At 41.0% G+C, this 23,386-nt stretch overlaps 1 protein-coding gene across 1 annotated transcript in view; it reads right to left on the bottom strand.

The window, feature by feature from the left end:
* The window catches only part of BTC (betacellulin), a 43,399-nt gene that overhangs the window by 2,475 nt on the left and 17,538 nt on the right, over positions 1 to 23,386 (bottom strand). Inside the window, exons 2-5 of the mRNA XM_072725014.1 lie at positions 16,929 to 17,027; positions 8,533 to 8,656; positions 3,153 to 3,299; positions 1,006 to 1,116 (exon numbers count right to left, since the gene is read on the bottom strand). Coding sequence (XP_072581115.1) covers positions 1,008 to 1,116; positions 3,153 to 3,299; positions 8,533 to 8,656; positions 16,929 to 17,027 — 479 coding nt within the window. The 3' untranslated portion in view covers positions 1,006 to 1,007. The remainder of the gene's footprint in view (positions 1 to 1,005; positions 1,117 to 3,152; positions 3,300 to 8,532; positions 8,657 to 16,928; positions 17,028 to 23,386) is intronic.

Raw genomic sequence — 23,386 nt, 5'->3', positions numbered from 1 at the left:
AGTCTGGCTCACCAAGGGTAGCGACCACCTTCCTTCTGGAGGCCAGTTCATGCGCGTCAAAACATTCCCTGCATTTTAAATCGGTCTGATTGGGCCAACTGCGTAGCCAGCTGACCTACTCGCCATGCGCCGTTTGCCCCCTCGGAGCCTTCCTGTGCAGAGTGCCCTGCTCTGCGCTCCAGGTGGCTGATACATCTGAAGGGCTCCCTTGCCTACCCCAGGTTCTGGTTGGGTTTGGCTAACAGGAGGCACCTGCTGAAGATCTGAAGGCAGGAGATGAGCTAGTTTGGGGTACTTTTTCCTGCATTTCCTCCTCCTCCTTGTTTTGTTTCCAGCAGTAGCTACTTCCATCCATCGATACAGCTCCTACGGAGTCTGGGCCCTCTTGGGGCCAGCCTCTCAGTGCCCAGGTAATCTTCTTTGCCCTTTTAGGCATGGAAGGGGAAGAGCCTCCTGCCAGTGTAGGCTCCAGGAGTCTCCAAGTTCCTGTGGGTTCCTCAACTCTGCCCTCCCAGACTCTCGTCAAAATCTCCTTGTTGGATGTTGCTGGGATCCTAACTGATGTGACATTTGAAGAGTTTGGCATAGGGTAAATGCTCAGCAAATGTGGTTATTATTAAAACATGGTTATTGCTATTTTTTTCAATAGCAATGTGAGATGTGGAAACTAAAATACCTCCTCTTTGTATCCAAAAGCGAGGAAGAAAAAGCATAAAAGAATCGCCACAACCATGTAGCATTAGAAAGCAGGTTGACCTCAGCACACTAGAAAAAGTATATAAAAGTCCTCTTTCCACATGCCTCTCAATGGGGCAACACACAAAAGAGAGATATGAGAAAGTCTTTTATTTGGCTTTGGATTGCATGAAAAAAATCGATTTACTTTTAGATGTTTCTAAGCATAATCAAAATCTACTCATTGATTTCCTAGACAAAGTTAAGGCCCATTTCATCAGGTAACTATCACCTGAATAGTATCCCTTCTACCAAATTCATCACACTTACCATTAAGCAATACTAGTCTCTTGAATATCTTCATTTATTGGAGTTATATCTTTACCCAGAGTTTCCATTTCTTCTTCTTTCTTCCTTCTTTTACGACGCCTCCTCAGTGGACTTGGAAAATAAAGTAAGTGTCAGACATTAGTACAGACCTGTAAGCTCATGTGAACACAAAGTCAACCGTCAAGAGGGCCTATGATCTTATTTCTAGATGGCTAAAAATACGTAGGTTCCTTTTATTCTTAAAATCTTAGGTTCTCTCTTAACTTACCTTTCTCCAGGTTCAAAGGATAGCTACAGTAGGCCAAAGTGTGAATCGAGTAGAGCTACCTAACTAGGAAGACTACGGCACCTAGTTGTTGACGAAGCTTGGTTAGCACAAGAATTTTCAGGACAAGTTATTTTACAAAACTGACTAATAAGCATTATTTAGTGTGTGAATAAGAAACAGTACAAATTGGAAACAGACGTAAGAAAACCAAGAGAGTGAAGGTAGCCTCTGGATATGTTAAGGTCAGAAAAGTTAAAAAATGTTAGAGACTCTGGACTGCAGTACAGTTTCTTAAAGCGTAATTCAAAGTCGACATAATAAAATAGGCCATTTCTCAGCTCTGCCCCAAAACTCATGTTACAAAAACTCTTTTTGTCATAAGGCAAATAAAAAAAAATTAATATCTTTCCCTTTTATAGCTACAAGGAATCTTACAAGATTATCTGATTTAATCATCCTGTTTTCAGAAAATAAAATGCAAGTTTAAAGATGTTGAGAAGTTTGTCCAGGGTCCAGGGTCTCAAAGATATTTAAAGGCAGAGCTGGGGTAAAAAATTAAAGATTCTAGACTCCTGGTAGCTACACTAAAGTTTTTTTTTTTGTTTTGTTTTTTTTTTGTGAAGAAAGGGGTCATGAGACATCCTAGTTGGGTGTGTACAGTAGCCCTAAAGTAAATGCAGTGGGTTAGGAGGCTAGACTAGGTTCTCAAGACAAGAACATAGCACTTTAAAAATGTCCTTCTGGGACACCTGGGTGGCTCAGTGGTTGAACATCTGCCTTCCGATCAGGCCTGATCCTGGGATCTGGGATCGAGTCCCGCATCGGCTCCAGTCCTGCATCGGGTTCCCTGCATGGAGCCTGCTTCTCCCTCTGTCTGTGTCTCTGCCTCTCTCTCTGTGTCTTCCATGAATAAATAAATAAATTTTAAAAAATGTCCTTTTACCATATTCTGCTGGAGTCCTGGTCTGATACAAATTTTGTTAGCTTTACAAAAGAAATTAACTTAAGCATTGTACCAAAACACTCTGCTGCAGAGAAAAAAAAAATCAAGATGTTTCTTGATTCCCAAAGTTGTGGTACATAGTGAAAAGGAAAAACAATGTAATCATCTTTTGTAAATAAAATCCATTATTTTACTGTGGCCTGGCCGGGAGGGGGGGGAGGGGCGCGAGGGGGATGTTTTTGGGTGTTTGTGTCTACCTTCCTAAGTTACTATGTCTAGAAAATTTAAGATAACAAAGTCTTATTTAGTCCTAACAAACCCACATAAAATATGACTGACTTTAAGACTCCATAATTGTATTTTTTTTATTAAGATAAAATTGACATAGAACATTGTATTAGTTTCAGGCATACAACATAATGATTTGATATATGTATATGCTGCAAAATGATCATCAGGGTAAGTTTAGTTGACACTGGCAGCATACATAGTCACAAAATTGTTCTTTCTTGTGAAGAGGACCTTTCAGATCTTCTCCCTTAGCAACTTTCAAACATACAGTATTGTTGACTACAGTTGCCACGCCGTACATGATTGACTCATTGCTGGGATTTACTTATCTTACAATTGGAAGTCTGTATCTTTGATCGCCTTTGCCTTTTTTGCCCACCATTCTTCTGGGTTTTGTTTTGTTTTTTTTAATCAAGAGATTTATACACATTTTATTTTCAAGTATAATAATTATGCTCAGTAAAATGACAAAAACTATGCATCATGTGTTTTATTATAAGTAGATACTTCCATATAAGTGATGGTAAACCTCAAAAAGTGATGTATTTTAATCATAGCAAAAAGGGAGGAAGGAAGAGAAGAAAAAAGAAACAGCAAAATACAATTTCTAAGATTTACTTGAAATTAAATTTAAAAAATACTTACTGACAGCATGTGCAGACACCGACCACCAAAATGATAAATATGACCATAACTGCTATCAAACAGATCACCAAAATCTGCCCTCTATCTCCTCTGAGGTAAAACAAGTCAACTCTCTCACATCTCGCCCCCGTATAGCCTTCATCACAGCTGGAAAAATAAAACAACAAGGTAAACAATGCAAGACGTTTTTAAAGATTTTTTATTTATTCATAGAGACACACAGAATAAGAGAGAGAGAGAAAGAGAGAGAGAGAGAGGCAGAGACACAGGCAGAGGGAGGAGCAGGCTCCATGCAGGGAGCCCGACACGGGACTCGATCCCGGGTCTCCAGGACCAGGCCCCGGGCTGCAGGCGGCGCTAAACCACTGCACCACCCAGGCTGCCCAACAATGCAAGACTTTTAAGAATCTACCATTTCTTGTTTGAAGAAACAAGCACTGTTGTCATTACTGCAATTAATAAAGGATGCAGTTCCTTTAAACACAAAAACAAAACTTTCTCAAATAAAGCCGTACAACACTGTGTTCATGAATAAATTCACTTTCTTTGCTTTGCTGAAAACCTGTCATCACTTGACATTAGCAATATGGCTAATATAAATACACAGCGATGATGGCAATTTATTAAAACTTATTTTAAAATTTTAGATTCTGAGCTTGAAAGAGAGGGGATGGTAAAGATTCCTCTGCAGCATTCCCAAGCACTGAAATATCACCATGACATGGAGTTCAAGATCCCCAGGACTTCCCATTCATTGTAGGGCACTCAACATGCCCAAGTTCTCTGGCTAAAGATTATTTAAAAATTATACTGTTTTATATGATCCAACATGGTAATGTATGTGAAAGTTCGTAGACCAATGCCTAACACCTAGAAAGCTCCATAAATGTGATTCAACAGGATTCCTTTCTCTCTCTTTCTCTTAACTTCCACCCACCAGTTCTACTCTCAGGGGCCCACAGATTAGGTGATACTCTTCTATTTACCACCTCTCCAACCACATCTCCCCAAAACACAATGGGTCTTGTCCTCTCCAGCTCCTTAATCTGATGCTCAGAGGGCCATTTTCAGATGGGTATACCATGCCCTCTACTGCCCTTGTAAAGAGACCCCTTTCTCCGTGGCCCCCATGAAGTGCAGCTCCTGGAAATCAACAAATCTCCAAGAGGGACTTTCACTTTCCTTAATCTCTCACCTCTTTATCAGTACAGCCTTAGGATTTTCCCCACGACAGCAGATTCCCTTTGACCAAGCCAAGTCTTGTCTGAGCAATGTTCAACGAGCTAAAGGCTCAGTGATTTGGGGACTATCCATAGTATTCTCTGAATCATGGTAGATGCTTAAAAGTCACATAAGAAGTTGTCTGAAGACATTTCAAAATTGAAAAAGTATGTTGTAATATAAGTACCTTTGCTTAACAAATATTTGCCCTTTTGACCCCTTAGACTCATTCAGAACAAAATAGTTACTGGTTATATAATTACTTAAATCTCAAAAAGATGAGGGATCCCTGGGTGGCGCAGCGGTTTGGCGCCTGCCTTTGGCCCAGGGCGCGATCCTGGAGACCCGGGATCGAGTCCCACGTCGGGCTCCCTGCATGGAGCCTGCTTCTCCCTCTGCCTGTGTCTCTGCCTTGTCTCTGCCTCTCTCTGTATGACTATCATAAATAAATAATAATAAAAAAATTTAAAAAAAATCTCAAAAAGATGAAATTACGCTCCTTAAAAAGATTTCTATGTAACCTTGGTTATTTATTTTTTGTTGTTTTATTTTGTTCTGCTTTTATTTTTTAAAGAAAGGATCTATTGCCAGGCCATTCTATGGGTTATATTTGACAGAAGCAAGGCAGTTACTTCCCACAAAGTCTAGCTTGCACAAGGAAGAAGATCCCTTAAAGCCAACATTATAGCTGATATAAAGCCTGAAACAACAATAACAAAAAACTATCTCAGTCACAATCATCAATTGAAAGGTGATACTCAATGCAAGAAAAAGAGAAAAGATATCTAATGGCATATATTGCAAAAGGACCCTAAGGATATAAATAGGGAAAATTGCTTCCTGCAAGATAGCTAAGCATCTTGGTTGCAAGGTCAAAATCATAGGAAGAGAACTTAGAAATATCTTGAAATATCAAAAGTCTCTTGCACATAGGATGGAACTGGGAGGGGTGGTGGTGCAGAATCACCTTTAATTGCATATGTGGGAGGGAGATTTTTAACGAGTTTTTTTTTTCAAGGCCATAATTAAAATCTTACAAATATAGTCTTTTTCAATTAGCTTGTTTTCCTAACGAATTTACCAAATATGGCGTTTTTAAACAATAACGTTGTCCATAAAATACACAGCAATTACTTGTTGCTCTTTTAGAATGTTTTTCTAATTATAGGTTCTGGGTTCTGTGGCTTAAGCATGCTTTAATTGAATTTCTCAGCAAGCAGTATTTCTCGCAAGTTGAAACGTAATGGAGCTGTGCTGGAAGGTCGAACCTTTACATAGCCAGTTGTAGTGGCTCTCATGCTATTTCCCTTCTCAGCAAACCAATAATATATCAGCTAATGGTCATTTCCATGAGAGAGGCAGAGGTCAAGAGTGCCAGATCCTAGTAGATGTTTATTAAATGCTGAATAACTGAGTAAATGAGTTTTTATTTAATAAGCATCCTATAAAATATAAAATAATCTTTAAAGATGCCCATGACCCTTGAGGACTGTGATAAATCAAATTTGGGATTACTGTTCTGAAATAATCACCAGACACCATTATAAGAGATTTGTAACTATTAACTCAATTGATCCTCACAACAACCTTTGAGGTAGGTGCCAGTATTAACCCATTCTATGGTTGGAAAAACTGAAGTATAGAGAAATTAAGTGAGTGTGGATGGAATTCAAGCACAGGAAGTTTGGCTCTCAGGGTTATGCCCTAAGCTCATGTAATACTGCTTAAATGAACTGTGTGGCATAAATAATAAAAGGTATGTATCCAGAAACAAATCATCCCCACTCCAAGAAAATACTGAGAAGACCAAGGGGATTTGAGTTATTGGAAACACACTTTTTTTTTTTTTCAATTATAAAAACAGACAACTGTTTTTACACAACCACAACTCCTGGTAATTCTAAGCAGAAAGGAGATACTTCTAATTTTCGAAGGTAGCAGAGTCACCAATGGCAAGGCAGTTTTGCCTGAATTTGTGCTATGCCAAGTCACCTAAAACGTCAGGCCCAGGTCAAATATGTCCCACTCATCTCAGCAGTACACTTAATGGAACACCTACTCTGTGCTGGGTACTATAATAGGTATTTTTGCTTAACATATTGCTTTATTTCCAACACTTGAAAAGGAGATAGTATTATCCCCTTTTACAGATGATAAAACTGAGGCTCAGGAAAGGTAATTGAACCATTTTTAGCAGTGCGTATAATTGGTGCAAGCGAAATCTTAGCGTAGGTCTATCTGACTCCAAAATCTGTGTCCTGACTCCTCTGTTCTTCTGCTTACTATTGATTCTGCACCAATCTACCACTAGGAAGCTGTTTCTGACCCAGAGTAAGGCCTTGATTTTGACAGTTAGCATAGCAGTTCACTAGTCATTTCCTGAGCACCTATTAAACTCTGGCGCTGTACCTGGCACTGGAACACAAAGAATGAATAAGCCATCAGACCCACCATTATGTGCTCACAGTCACAGGCAGGACACTCAGCGAAGCCAACAGCTATGCTCCAGAGGAAAAGAGTTTTCATAGAAGGGTGACTGGATCTCAGAGAAAAGCCACCTAACACACCTGTGCGTGTGTCCGAGAAGAGGGAAATCAATGCAGGGGTCCGGAGGAGCTGATGTCTGAGCTGCATCTTAAAACATCAGTAAGAATAAGCTTTCTGGACTGTGGGAGTGTATGTGATAAAGCGTGGAAAGGAAGTAGGACCTCAGAGGAGCACTTGGGAATAGTGAGGGGTATGGCTAGAAAGGTGAGCCAGGATCAGAGGAGCTACGGAGGCCATGGAAATGAATTTTAGCCTCACGCTGAAGGGGGCAAACTGTGTATTGATCTGAATGGATTACATATTGTGGTTTTCATTTTAGAAGGCAGCAATATTAGAGAACAATAAATCTGCAGACACACACACGGACAAGCTAGAAAAATGTACTGGGTTAAATAGTATTAATATTTTTAAAATTTGGGACATCTGGGTGGCTCAGTTAAGTGACTTCTGATTTCGGCTCAGGTCATGATCTCAGGATCAGGAGATGGAGCCCCAGGTAGGGCTCTGTGCTGGGTGTGGAGACTGCCTAAGATTCTTGATTTTACCCCCCACCCCAGTGCCATACGTTTGCATGAGTATGCGTGCCCTCTCTCTCACTAAAAGAAAAAAAGTGAGATAAAAAATAAAAATAAATATTTAAAAAACTCAATATATTCTCCTAAGCCAGTGAGCAGAGAAAGAAAATAAAAATAAGTATCAGCTCTCTTCTTTCCCAACACACACACACACACACACACACACATATTTTTATTTCCTTAGATTTGCAACTCTTATCCCCCTCTAAGTATTACCCAGTATATTTATTTTTAAATTAGATTTAATTATAATTAAATTTTGATGAAGTCCATGACCCTTAGATGTGCCATTAAATTAAGGATTGGAATTGTTCTAGACACTTATGAGAAAAAATGTATAACGGGAGAACTGCACATAAAAACAGAAACATTCTATGAACTTTAGGTCAAAATTATACTTAAAAAAATCACCTTGCCCATCCATCAGGAAAGGTCTCAGGGAGTACTTAGAGGAACATTTCTTTAAAAGAAAATAAATATTCTTTAAAATGCAAAAAAAAAAAAAAAAGCTGTTTGCGCTTGAATAAAATTAAACAGACTCAGTCTTCTAAGATGTGGAAAGAGCACTTTTCTTCCAATTCCCTTTTGTAATAAACAGCCTTTGCACATCTCTGTTTACAAACTGGACTCATTTCCGTGCACTTAGCTGACACCTGCAGAAGTAGCTCTCAATTTGGAAAAGACTCCTTCAGAGTCACATGAACTACGCGGCCCCTGGCACAGGCCAGAAGAAGCCGCTTTCGTTTGAGCCACCCGGGGTATTAAGGGAGCCCGAGAGCGTCCCTAACACGGACAGAAGGTCGGCTGGCCTGAGGCGGCAGAGGGCGTGGCCCGGGGCGGATGGGGCGCACGGCTCAGGGGACTGTGCCCCGCGGTGCAGCCTCCAGGCCCGGGAGCGCCCCCTCGCCCCGCCCCCTCCCAGGCCCACCACCCGGTGCAGCGCAACAGGCCCGGAACCCCGCCCCCCCCCCCACACCTCCCGGGTCCCAGGCCCAGCACGTGGCGCCCTCCCCCCCCCCCCCCGCTGCTCCACTTACACGCAGGATGGTGTCTGCTCGGCCACCACGAAGCGACATCTCCCCTTGAGGCAGTAGTGCTCGTAGCGCTGGGGGCAGCGCGTGAAGTGGCCCCTCCGCCTCCACCGCGCGGTGGTCGCGGACCCTGCGAGTGAGAAGAGCCTGTGAACCGTTCGCTGCAGGGCCCCGCGTGCGCCTCGCATCACCGCCCCCCACCCCCCCCCCCCCCGACCCCCGCCAGTTCTTCTCTAGAACATACTCCAGGGGCTCATCTCTGCTTCTCTCCGCACCACGGGGAAAAGCCGGACTTCTGTGCTCTCCGGGTATCTGGGTAGCTCCAGACATGGAGTCCCCGGATCCCCGTGGGAATGTCGCACATGTCAGCTAAGTGTGTGTCCAGCCTGCCTCTCGGGACCCTCGGTGCGGCTTAAAGGGCGCGGCTGTGGGGACAGAGGGCCTCTCTCTGCGAGAAATTCATCAGAGCCAGAGAAGGGCCGCCCTTCCTGTCCCTTCCTCTTTCTCTTTCTCTCTTTCTCCCTTCCTTCCTCCCTCCCTCCTCCCTTCTCCCTCCTCCCTCCTCCCTCCTCCCTCCCTCCCTTCCTTCCTTCTCTTCCCTTCAACATGCACATAGTATTTGCCGCGTCCCAGATGCTGGGGTGCTAACTATATGCATGGGTAACGTAGTGCCCTGTGAGGTGAGCATCATTCTGGTCTCAAGTGTGTGGATACACAAAGAAAACCCGGAAGCTTCGTATCCAGGATTCCGATCCTGTTCCAACTTCCGTGTCTTACCTTTAGAGTTCTCATTGCCTAACTTTTATTTTTTTTTTTTATTTATTTATTTTTTTTTTTTATTTATTTATGATAGTCACAGAGAGATAGAGAGAGGCAGAGACACAGGCAGAGGGAGAAGCAGGCTCCACGCACCGGGAGCCCGACGTGGGACTCGATCCCGGGTCCCCAGGATCGCGCCCTGGGCCAAAGGCAGGCGCCAAACCGCTGCGCCACCCAGGGATCCCTCATTGCCTAACTTTTAAACTGAACAGTAGCATGCACGGTCTCTCCCTTGCTCACGTGCAGAAGGCGAAGAGAAACAGCAGCAGATGCCAACGGGCTGTTTCCCATGTGGATCCGCATCAGCTGTGCCCACACCCAGAGACAACAGCTAGTGAGCCAGCTCCAGCCCAGGGTTGGACTTTTCCACAGTCGTGACCAAGGGCTCACACCCTCAGACAGCCCGCGATGTTCACTTCCAAGGGGCATTTCACACGGGCCTGGTATACATCAGCCATCCCAGTGGCATTAATAGTAACGACTACTAACACTTCTTAATTAATATTATAAAACGAGTACAGACGATTGCCCAGCGCTGCCAGAGAGAGGAATTGCCAAGAACTTTGGATGATCCATACACAGAAAATCCCTGCGGTGCAGGTCACAAAGTTTCAGGGGGTAGCAGAAGGTTGCCGAGGACTGGCCGACCTGGTTAGGGTTGGTGACTTGGCTGCCAGCTATGCCGACCACTTGTGCGTGCCAGGCATTTGCTCTCATGCATGCCAGTCAGTGGGCTCTTACTGAGATTTCTTCCAGAAATAACTACGAAGTGTCTCAAAAACAAAGATCTGTATGTTTTGGCAAATACATTTATCATCAACTTTCATTTGTGCTTTCAATTTCCAGAGCCCTAGAGTAAGCACTGGAAAACATCAGAAGAATAAAGCATATTTTGGCTATCTTAATGGGTACAATAGAGCATTTTAAAGGCAATAGTAAGCAACCCATCGGTAAGGACAGCCCTAGTAACCACATAAACAGTTGTGGCACCCTGGAAACAGTGGAAAGAAAGAAGACCAGATTAGGATGAAGGAAGTCAGCATTTTATTTTCAGCTCTGCCTTTTCTTTGCTGCATGGGTCTGGGCCAGCTCACGAAGCTGCCTGAGCCTCAGTTTCCCCACCTGTACACTGAAGATAACAACATCCACCTTTGAGGGCTGTTTTGGAGCTCAAGTAAGAACTGCACGCAGAAGTTCCTAGCTGAGGACCCTGGACAATCAGGTCCTCAGTGACTGAGTTGATACTAAAATCTTGAAAATCTTGGCAATTCTAAGAGAGACCTTGTATCATTACGAGGAGTGCTTATCTAATCAAAGAAAAAGTTCTGGAAAATATGGATTGTTTTCTAGGAGGAGGTAAGCAAGCTATTCAGATATAGAGGATGTTAGGAGCAAACGCTCAGGGTCAGGTCAAGCTTGCTCATGCAGCAGTAGGTGGCAGATTTCATGGGGATGTAGGCTGAGAATGGAAGTTAGAGGCATCAAATGTCAGTAGGCTGAGGTGCTTATACTTGAAATACAAGGCAGGGGAGAGCTGCAGAAGGTTCTTAAGAATTAAATGGTGTGTGTAAGAACTACACTTTTTGGGTTAGCATTTTATCAAAGTGTATTAGATGGGAGTCTGCAGATAGTAAGATGCTGGGGGCAAGGAGAAAGCCATTGCCTGAGCCACGTAAACATACGTGACATGGGCCTGTGGCCAGGGAACTGGGGTCAGAGATGAATTTAAGAAGGAATAAGACTTAGTGACAGATCTGCTGCGCTCCAGGAAGGCCCTGCCTATGATGCTGAGAATACCCAACTTGAGGTATGAGCCGTATGGCTCTGTATCCTGAGCTTTACTAATTCCTCTGGCTGTTGTATCCCTTTAAATGTAGCCGGCCTTTCAATAAACACCATACAGAGCAAGATACCAAAAGTGCCTTGCCCAGCAGCTGCTGGATGCAGTGATTTGACTGGCCTCAGCCCATCCAAGCAGCACAGGCCCGTGCCAGGGAAATGGTTGCCAGGCACTGTTTGGATCATTCACAGAGCTCCCTCCTTTGCCAAATAAACATGATCTTAAATATTCCCAGCATTATTTGGATTTAAAAACCCTTCTATGGCACCAAGCAGAAAATGTCCAGTGATTTCTCTATGAAACTTTAAAAACTGGAGAAAAATACCTCACACATACTGTGCTACCTCCCTGCCCCCCCCCCAACAGATGAGATCATCTCTTCTCTCTGATGGAAATGAGAAGGCTTATCGCATACTCCCTTTCAATATGCACCTTCTATTCCAGTGGCTTTCATCTATTACTCATCAAGGTCGCATTATCTGAAAATTGAACAACTGTGAAATCTAACATTTTTGCCTACCATGAGACTTGATGACATAGGGCAGGGAGGATGGTAAGATCTACCCTTCCATTCCAGACAAATTTATCAAGAAGGAAAAGTTAATTCTATGACAAAAGAATGGTTAGTCCCATGTACTGTGTTTCTTTGTTGAGAAGTGAATGACTTGGTCTTGAAAACCTCACATGAAAATTCCCCTGATACCGGGGGTGGTGGAACTAAATTGTTCTTTTTTCCCTCCCACCTTACTCTTTTCCAACAAGTTCCCAAAAGCAAAACATCCTCTGGGATGGAGTCAGTCCCACAGAATTGCACTAGAAAACTAAATCCACTAGCGGGCACTAGCGGGCCAGGTTGCAACACAATCTCCTAAGTGGATTGGCACCACAAGTGTCCTATCTCTGTCTCCTCTCGAGATGCCATATTCCAAGGATTCTAAAGCCAATTAGATAAGAAACTATGAGGGTTACTGTAGGTAGGTGTATGACAACATCTAACTCTGAGTAAGAACATCTTTCTTTGATCAGTTAGACAAAAAGTAGTCCTCTTCCTCGGATCACGCAAATAGTTAATTGAGATGCAATAGATTCTCTGGGATCACACTAAAGTAGAGGAAGATAGCACACATTCGGATGATTTAGTGTAAGTATGGAATTTTATCTCAGTTTGATGGATGCTTTGATTAAATGGTACAGTTCCCTGGTCTTTCTTGTACATTATTTTTTAAAAAGATTTTATTTATTTATTCATGAGAGACAGAGAGAGAGAGAGAGAGGCAGAGACACAGGCAGAGGGAGAAGCAGGCTCCATGCGGGGAGCCCGATGTGGGACTCGATCCCGGGTCTCCAGGATCACGCCCTGGGCCAAAGGCAGGCACTAAACCGCTGAGCCACCCGGGGATCCCTTGTACATGATTCTTATTCTCAAACCAAAACAGGCCTTGTGATGCTTTTGTGTTTAAAACTCCTCGGAATTGATACACTAGTTTTATTTTTTGTAAAACATTCACTTAGTTATTCCAGTTGTGCTCATTTCTAACTTATTTAATGATTTTATAAATGATGTCAATGCCAGCAGCTTTTCTAAAATCAACTCGAAGGGTAATATATTTTATGTAATTCCCATTACAATGTGATAACCTAATCCCCTCCTTAAATACATAGGTAAATCTCTGTGCAGGAGATTTAAAGGGAGGGGCTAAATTTTGAGATAAAAGTCCCACAAGTCTTAACAGGGAGAGAAAGGAAGTAAAACAAATACCTATACATTTATCTTCCCACATAGATATCTGATCTTAAAGAGGGAATAGCTAGGGCACAGAAAAGCTTGAGTGGTCACAGCAGTTTGCAAAGAAGTTTCTTCCTGTGGAGAAGAGGTTGAGCCTTTAATCTTCCAAACCTTGGCTTCCCAGCGACTTCCCAATAGGGATTTCCTCCTTTTACAACCTTCTTGAGCCAGGAGGTGAGGAAGGGAGTGTAGTATTTTCTAAGTTAATTTTCCTTCTTATCTTGCCAACTATCACCCTAAGAAGGGGAATGTAAACGCACACTGCCCTTGACGAAGTGCAAAATTTGAAAATTCCTCTCGTCTGAAGATTCCCATTTGTTTTACATCCAGTGCCACTTCCTACAGAAATGTAAAACAGCTGATGACTCCAGGAAAAGAAAAATAGATCTCAGATGTACTTGTTAGCCCCGCTGAGTTCCTAGGAAATGTTTATGCGGAGGCCTAATCAGAACAGCCCCTCACAGCTCTGAACCAGGAGGGCTACGCCACTGGCTTCTCGGCTTGTCGGAGTGGAAGGAGCGGGCCTGCACTTAGAGCTGCCCTCCTTCATTCTCTCCCTTTAAAGGAAGAAAAAAGAATTTAGTGTTGGTGTGTGAGTGTATTTGCATGTTTAAAATTATTCACAGCTGGGGGCAGACAAAGAAAAATGAACAGGAAGAAAAGTTGTATCTCCTGTTTCTCAAGAGTGCCTGCTGCGGAATTCTTGTGTGTACGAGGCCTCTTGGCTTGTTCTTCCTCATATCCCCCAGCCTCTGACTTTTGCAACGCACTGGGACTCCGTGTTTTCTCGTCTCTTCTCTTGACACTCCCTTTTGGGACATTTCCTGGTTTTAAACATCTTTACGGTAACAATCCTAGATGATATTTCCATCCCAGATCTCTTCCTTCAGTGTCCAACAGTCCAACTAACATCTCCACTTGGTGGTCGAACTGAGAGTTTAATTAACGCTACCCAAATGGAACACCGATTTCCACCCTAAAGTCTGGTCTTTCCTCATCTTAGTAAACGATACCTGCATTCTTTCTGTTATTCAGGCCAAATGTCTTAGAGTCACTTTGACTTCTTTCTCTTTTACTCTACATCCAATTCATCAAAAACATTCTATTGGTTGTAGTCAAAATATACACAGAATCATCCCTCATCTCTACCACGTTGGTGTAAGCCTGGCATTTATCTCTAGACTGGAAGTAGTCTCCATGGCAACAACTCCTAACTAGTCTCGCTGCTGCCGCTTGTCCCCTTAACCGTCTCCTCTGCACACAGACACCAGAGTGATGCTGTTAAAACTCAAAGCTGAAGGCTTTATAGTCCCCGGCAAGGTTCTACTCAACATCGCCCATCACCTCTCTCTCCCCACTAACTCTTCGACCTCCTCTTCGACTATGTTGTTCACTGCTGCATCCTGGGTACCTGGAACAGGGCCTGCTGCACTGCAGGTACACGGAAGTATTGGTAGGAACGAGTAAGTTCCTTACTCAAGACAGAAAAGGAAAAACTAAAAGTGAAATGCTTAGAGATTGGGGCCACTTGAAAATAAAATTATAAAGTCATTTAAAATGGGGACGCCTGGGTGGCTCAGCAGTTTGGTGCCTACCTTCAGCTGAGGGCGTGATCCTGGAGACCCAGGATCGAGTCCTGTGTCGGGTTCCCTGCGGGGAGCCTGCTTCTCCCTCTGCCTGTGCTTCTGCCTCTCTCTGTGTCTCTCACGAATAAATAAATGAAATATTTTTTTAAAAAAAGAAATAAGGACGACTCCTAAAGATCCTCTGATTCATTTCTTCCTTTTACAAGTGACAAACTGATGTTCGAAAGTTTAAGTGACTTGACCAAGGTCACACAGTCAATAAAGACAAGATGCCCCTGTTCCTTGTTAAGTCCTTTTCAAGAACATGTTGTCTTTTCAGGCTTTACTTTCAAGGATTAATTTTCAGAATTTTCTTCACATACTCAGCATTGTGACCTTCCCTCATGACTCTAGCAGTTCAGCGTGGTGATTAACAATACACATCCTGGAACCAGCCTCTCCAAATTCGTTTCAGGCTACTCCATGTACTGTGTGACCTTAAACAAGCTAAAAAAAATAGTATAGAGTTTTCTTAAAAAAACAAAACAAAACAGAATTACCATTTGATCCAGCTATCCTACCTCTGGGTATTTATCCAAAAGAATTGAAATCAGAATCCGCACTCCCAATAAACACTTTCATGTTTATTGCAGCACTATTCACCATAGCTAAGATGTGAAACAATCGAAATATCCATCAACTCATGAATGGATGAAGAAAATGTGGTTTCAATTCACAAACAATGGAATATTATTCAGCCTTAGAAAACCAGGCACTCTTGCCATCTGAAACAACACAGATGGACCCTGGGAGCATTATGCTAAGCGAAGTAATCCAGTTATAGAAGAACAAATATCACATGATTCTACTTATAAAGGTATCTAAATACCCAAATCCACAGAAGCTGAGAGTAGAATGGTGGTTGCCGGGGCTGGGGGTGGGGAGGGCATGAGGAGTTGTTTAATGGGCATGAAGTTTGGGTTATGCAAGATGAATAATTTTTAGAGATTTACTATACAACATCTGGCATATAGTTAACAATCTTGTACTATATACTTAACATTTTGTTAAAAGGGTAGATCTCATGTTAAATATTCTTTTTAAAATTTAAAAAATAGGCAATACATTTAGCATAATGATGACATAGCTTTTTTAACACTGTCAATCATTGGATGATGGAATAACCCCCAAAGGAAATGTGAAAATGCCATCATTGCAGATATTTAAAACTCAACTGAAGAAAAGCACACAAGCACATAAAATTGGCCTTGTTCTTCTCTCTACATGAGTGACAAGATCCACACAAGCATGACCTAAGACACCAATGGATTCCACCGCCTGTGGGCACTTTCCAGACCACCCACTAGTGTGAGGGAAGAAAGAGGAAGACTGGGCTGGAACTGATGACTCACATCAGGAGGACTTGCTCAGCATGGTCCTGGCTCAGTTAGGACTTCTCCAGGATGCTTGGAAAGGAGTACTTAACACCAGGTCACTACCCTCTCAGCTCCAAAAAGTTTCCAGGGAATATAGGAAGCCTCTCCAACCTACTTTTAGAATTGGCCTGTGTTTTGTTTTGCTTTGTTTTAAATCAGAAGCAATCCCTGTAGAAGATCAGACCATTCACTCTATAAAGGGTAGACAGAACCTTAGACCAGGGGTCAGCAAATTATGGCCCAAGGGCCAGAGCTGGCCCACAGCCTGTTTCTCTAAATACACTTTTCTTGAAATACATCGTTTGCAATGTGTCTATGGCTGCTTGCACAGTACAATGGGCGACTTGAGTAGCTGCAAAAGGCTGCGTGGCCCACAAAACCTAAAATACCTATTATGTGACCCCTTACCAAGCCTCATCCCCACATTGGACTAATAGCTTTGACAATACTGAATCAAGGATCCTTAAGGTAAAAATCTGTCAAAGTTACTGCCTTTGTCCCTTCTTTTAAGTTGTGGAATAGAAAAAAATATTTTGAATAGAATATGCCAACTTTTTATGAATCTCATCCAAGGTATTTCATGCTAGAGTCTGAAATACACACCTGTGACACCTAAAATAGTGTGTTTATTAAAAATGGAAGCACTAGAGTCAGAAAGAACTGAGTGTGAATCTCAGATTTGCAATTTTCCTGTTCTGTAACCTCTGGCAAGTTACTTAATCTTTCTGGGTTTCATCTTGAAATAAATACTATCCAGCTCAGAGGGCCCTTGTGGGGAGTGAAGGCGTTACTATACATAAAGCACTTAGCAGAGAGCTTGGTACATCAGCGCGTGCCCAAAAAACTATGTAGCTTTATGATTACTATAATATTAAAAGTTAAAATTAGGGAACTCCACTTTCCAATATTGAACATGAGGCTGATAAAATACAAATGCATCACTTGTTAAGCATTACCTGCGCAGTTTCCCCCAGGATCTCCACAGAGAAGGCCATCCTTTTCAAGACCTCTGGTTGAATTCCCATCTGCCACAACACAGTGGAGGATCGCTAGACCTTCAAGTTTAAAACAGAACCAAAACAAGCATGAAAACTTGAAAATTTCCTCAATGCAAAGTACTTTACCAAAGTCATGACCCATTTATGAAAATAACAAACCTCTGACTTCCACTGCCAAGGCACTTTCCCACAGCAAAGAGGTGGTGGTACACAGGCCAGCATGTCTAATTTTTTAACCTCAATGCCAAAGACAGAATTTTCAAGACAGTTTCACAAGCATCTAACTATGTATCTTAGTCTCTGAAGAGACGTGGCCATAGCTTGTGATGGAGACATCCAGAAGCAGAAAGATGGAGTTCTCAGCCACTGTACAAATACTGATGAATTTCCAGAGAAAATGGATGACAAGACCACGTGGCAACCTACTCTTTCCATTCCAAAAAGACTCAATATTTCTCAGGCATTAACTATTGTTTGGACTTTCTTCTTGGGATATGTGAACTGGATATTCAATTTATGGGAATTCTTTAAAAATTGTAGCTTCCCTCAGCTAAGTATTCCTGTAGTTGAGAAGGACAGACCTCATGGAAAGGTATAGGGGAGAAAGGAATGCTGTGTTACGGTTAGGACGGTTTAGAATACAACGTGTAGTCCTTGTGTGGAGGACCTGATTCAAACAAAACAACTGTAAAAAATCACTAATGAGCTAATCTGGAAAATTTGACCCAGACCAGAAATTCGATAATATTAAGGAATTGTTGCGGATAATTCAAAGTGTGATAATCATATTGTGGTTCAGGTTAAAAAGCAGAGTCCATATCTCTTAAAGATATAAATTTAAATACTTATTCATGAAGGTAATGCAACTGAGACTTACTTTACAATAATCCAACAAGGGAAGGTGGGTACGAGGTGCTGAGAGAAACTTAGAGATGAAACAGATCGGGCACATACTGCTCGTTGTTGATGCGGAGCAGTGGCTATAATAAGGTTTATTATACTCTTCTCTCCACTTTCATATATATATATATATGAAAATGTATATATATAATATATAATGTCTATAATAATATATAATTGTCTATAATAATAAGTTGGAGATGGCAGGAGAAGTAGAGGAGGGAAGATGGGGAGGGATGAGATGGCTTGGGAGCTAGCTAGTCCTGAATTCATGACCTGTTTTTGCTACTTTACAGTCATGTACCTGGACAAATTTCATAACCTCTCAATTTCCTCATTGGCAAAGTGGAGATAATTATTATCTCTTCTTCAGAACAATGCTGCGAGGATTCAATCAGGTAAGTATGCAAGGCACTTAACACAGTGCTGGCCTGTAATCGATGCTCACTTAAATTACTCATTATATGTAACTGGCAGGAATTGAATAACTTGCCCACTGGGTATACTGATGCTTATCCATCTGGCCAATGGTTGCTAAGCTGTGCATGCTCTCTTAATTCAACTCAGTTCAACAAACATCCATGAATATCCAGAAACACAAAGGTGGATAGGACAGATTCTACTCTCAAAGTGCTCCAAAGCTAGAAAGGCAAGTAATCGGCTAATCAATTAATCATAACAACACGAAGTGAGACTATTGTGTCAGAGGACAATAGTATCTAGCAAGTTCAAAGGCCAAAATAGTTTCCAAAAAGATTCTTTCAATACAGAGACTCTTTTCTAGCTATCTAATTAGAAAAGGTTAAAAAAATGTGATAACTAGCATTGTAAAAAGCAAATAGAAAAAGAAATTCAAATCTGTTTCCACACTGGGGTGGCTCAGTGGTCCAGTATCTGCCTTCAGCTCAGGTTGTGATCCAGTCCCGGGATCAAGTCGCACATCCCTTCCTGCATGAAGCCTGCTTCTCCCTCTGCCTGTGTCTCTACCTTCTCTCTGTGTCTCTCATGAATAAATAAATAAAATGTTTAAAAAAAATAAGTTAAAATCCACTGGTGAAAGGTAAATTAGCATTACTTTACTAGAGGACAGTTTAGTACCGTACGTGCTAAAAGCAAAAACAAAAACAAAAACAAAAAACAAAAAACTAAAAAAATGTACAAATGCTTAAATGCAGTCATTTCATTTCTGTAATTTCTCCTAAGGAAATAATCCAAGATACATAAAAAGATTTAGCTGCAAAAATTCTCTATGTAACATGGGTTAAAAATAATTGGAAATTCCTAAATATCTAACAAGGTTCAGATGATTAAATACATGAAATACTATTCAGGCATAATTCAAACATTAATAGAACATTTTGATATATTCCTTAGCAAGAGAGATAGGCTATAGAATAATAATGTTCCGTGATCTGTGGTTTGTCTGCATCTGATTGTGATAAGTGTAAAAAAATATAGATATAAAGAGATATAAAAGTGGGTAAGTAAGTAGATATGTTACTCACATTGGTTAGAAGAATTTTTTTTTAAATTTTCCTTATTTGTACTTTCTAATTTTCTAGTAGCATATTTTATTTGTAGCAACAACAAAAAAAAGGAGTGTCTCCCCAATTATTATTAAAACACACACGCAATTTGGCCACCAAATTTTTAGATTTTTCAGGACTTTTATTCCAATACCTGCCACCCTCATTTCACACTTTTAACAAGCCAGAAACATAGAATCATTTAGGACTTTCCAAGCACACCGATTGTATACTTAATCATCTTTGTAATCCTGGTAACTAACACAGAATACAATAAATATCCAACAAATGTTGAAAGAATGAATAAATCAATGTATAAAAGAACAAAACAACATTCAGATTTTAAAAATCCCAGTATCCATTTCTACTGGATAGAAAATTTCAATGGAAAATTTCAGTGGGAAATTTCAATCAATTTATTTTATTATTATAAAATAGGTTTAATTCATGCTTAAAATCTCATACATGAGCTTTCTCTATGGGCAGAATTAGGAACCCTTAATTCTGGAGTCAATCTGTTCTAATGGTGGGACTTTTACAAAAACTCTAAATCTTATAGAGATTCAACATCTACAAACTAAGGATGACAATATCTCCTTCTCGAAGTTCTTGTAAAAATAAAATTAAGTAACATAAGAAAAGGCACATGGCTTGGGACCTAGTATACAATTGTTGGTCTACGTACACTCATTTGTACTATCACTTATAATTTAACCCACCATTCTCCACTTCCACCTAACCGAGGGACCCCTGATTTCGAAACCCGCTCAGGGCCCTCCAACCTTCCTGCAGGCTGGGGTCCGTGCCCAGACTCTCTTCTGCTACGACTTACTCCACATGCTGGCATCAGCTGGTGAAAGGATGCCACTGGGAAGAGCCCTAGGCAGGACTCCTAGGGAGGAGGCATGCTCCGGCGAAGCATGCGCCCTGCAAGAGGCCCTGGGCTAGCACACGCTATCTGCTCGCCCACAGTCTTCAGGTTATAGTCACGAGCTGGCAGCCACGAACTGGATCCAGATGAAGAACCATTTTCTTGTTCTGCACAGTTTTAAAAAATTGAATCGTGACAGCTCATATTTCACCTAGATTTATCTGCTTCTACTGAAAAAGCAGAAGGTCTGGCAACACAGGTCTGAAATACCTTCCTGGAAACAACTGGAGACCGCTAAGCTGCAGGTGACCCCTTTAATTCTACAGATCCTATCAGGCTGGCTGGGCTCAATTATTTTAACTGCCTAGACCCTGACAAGCATTTCAGTCTGTGATCTCTATGAATTGACTCAGAAATCACAGAAATGCACACAAAACCATTTACTCAGTATTCAGTATTGATACTGAAGGTGCTTCCAGGAAAAGAGACATTCTTGTTCCACCCATAATTCAACAAATATTTATTGAGTACTGTGATACAAGACACTGAAGGCTCAAAGATAACAGATAATATCACTAATCTTAAGGAGCTCATGTTCTGGTAAGGAAGGTAGACACACAAATATTTAAGGCGTGGTGTAGTAGGGACAACAACCGAGGAGACACAGGAGTAACCCAGGGTGGAGAATCAACTCTACCTAGCTGCAAAGACTTGATGGAGAAGGTGAGGATTGTGGTGAGTTTTTAATAGGAAAGAAATGATTTTTAAAAACATCAATCAATAACTTCTGGATAGCATAATCATTGATATTATTTGTTTCATCAGTAGACAATGTTTATATGGTAGTAATAATGTAAATACTGAAAATGCACATTATTATATCAAAAATTATCATAAAATGAGAGTCTGTAATTAGCCCACTTATGCCATGTGGGGAAACTGTGGTGATTTATCAGTATCTTTGCTATGCCAGTTCTTAAATATTTTGAGTATCACCTTTATAGTAATATACTGAAGTTATGAGAGAAAAGAAACTCAGTAGGTAGAATCCAAGCTTGGCAAGTCAACAAATAGCATTTCAAGCAAGTTATTTAGCAAGATGGAGGTAAATACAAAAGAAAACACTTAAAATAGTTAAAAGTGGTTGCTTCTAGGAGGTAAAGAGGAAGGAAGCCATGGTGCCAAGATCTACTATTTGTTGCTGTAAACCTTTTAGTACTATTAGATTTTTAAAAATCTGTGTATATTTATTACCTTATTAAAATATTAATTATTAAGGAACAAATAAAGTTGTAATTAACCAAGGGATTCTAAAAAAAAGAGAGACAACTTGTAAAAGGACACGGTACAAGTAATACAACTTGTCGTTTGTCTGGGGGGTGGGTGGGGAACGTGAGGGGGATCAGGCTGGGGCACAAGTAGATAACATAACATATGACCATATTAATTTACTAATTACTGACAGATCAGGCACCTAAATTGGGGTCATTGAAAAGCTTTAAGTGAAAACAACATAATCTTTTTGTTCGTTTGTTGGGTGTTTGTTTGTTTGAAAAGGTTACTTTGATACCAGTATAGGTGATTCGGACACCTAAGCCAAGGTGGTGGGACTGGGTACAGAGAAGAAATGAAGATGCGAGATATTCATAGAGTAAACTATAAAAGACTTGGTGGCTTTAGAAAATAAGAGCTTTTTTTTTTTTTTTAAATTTTTTTTTTATGATAGTCGGAGAGAGAGAGAGAGAGGCAGAGACACAGGCGGAGGGAGAAGCAGGCTCCATGCACCGGGAGCCCGATGTGGGATTCGATCCCGGGTCTCCAGGATCGCGCCTTGGGCCAAAGGCAGGCGCCAAACCGCTGCGCCACCCAGGGATCCCAGAAAATAAGAGCTTTTTAAAGGTATTTTACATTGTATACATCTCATCTCATTGTTCACAGGAATCCAAGTTCTGGCTTAAAATGAATGTAAGACATTCAAAGGTTTCTCAACTTTCACACTATTGACATTTGGGGCTGGATAATTCTGTTATGGGAGGCTGTGCATCGTAGGATGATCACCCCTGACTTTTATCCTCCAAATGCTGGTAGCATCCTCCCCCCATCCCTCTTTCTACTTCTGAGTTGATATAATCAAAAACATCTCCCACCATTGCCAAATATACCTGGGAGGAAAACTGACCTGGTTGAGAACCATTGCAATTCTCTCCTACCTGTTTTAATGCTTTTTGTCCAAATATAGCTTTCATTTTGAATGTGTAGCTTTAATATAAATCAATCACAGAGCTTCAAAGGTTCAAATTTTGACTCTCAAAAAATTTCTTAGGGAAAGTTTCATTATCCTGTGGAAAGATCATTGAACTTTGTCATTAATTCACTATGTGACCTTGAGCTAATTAACAATCTATCCTGATCTTTTTCCTCAAGAAAAAATAAAATTATAGGTTCCCTGCTCATCCCATAATCTGGTTTATGAAAACCAAATGAGATAATATAGTAAAAGAGCTTATTTTAAAAATATGTTATTAAAATAATCATCTTTATCAGAGAAAGTATGGATTGTACTTTAGAGAAAATAAAAGACAATATGGTACTTAGATGTGGAAAATATGATTTTCATTCAGAAGAGTCACAAATTTTATTAAATTTCAGAATTAGTAAGACTCTTAGAGATATTAAAATATCCTACCAACCAACATTCAACTCCTCGGAAATTATTCTCTGGGAAAGTTCACCAAGCCTGCCTCTAAAATTTCAGTACAGGGTCTTCACTCTCTTCTAAAGCATTCCATTTCAACGAGACCATCCATCCATTCTTTCAATTGCAGCCATTCATTCACTCATTGAAAAGATTATTAAGCACCTATTTCTAAAGCTCTATAAATGCTTCTTTATGTTAAGCTGGTTTTTCCATTCTGTAATTTTACTCTGTTCATTGGAATCACCTGGAATACGTCTAATCTCTCTTTCCCATGACAGATTCTCACCTATTTGAAGCCAGCTATCAGATCTTCCTGAAAGGATTTCTCTTCTTCAGGCTGAACATCCTGATTTCTTTGACCACATTTTACCTCTGCTCATCAAGACCCTCATAAGCCTTGCCATGGTCCCCCAAAAGTAAG

The sequence above is a fragment of the Vulpes vulpes genome, chromosome 10 (assembly GCF_048418805.1).
Source record: "Vulpes vulpes isolate BD-2025 chromosome 10, VulVul3, whole genome shotgun sequence".
NCBI classification, from domain to species: domain Eukaryota; kingdom Metazoa; phylum Chordata; class Mammalia; order Carnivora; family Canidae; genus Vulpes; species Vulpes vulpes.
The sequence above is the reverse complement of the archived record's forward strand: the minus strand, read 5'-3'. Positions and strand labels throughout refer to the sequence as shown.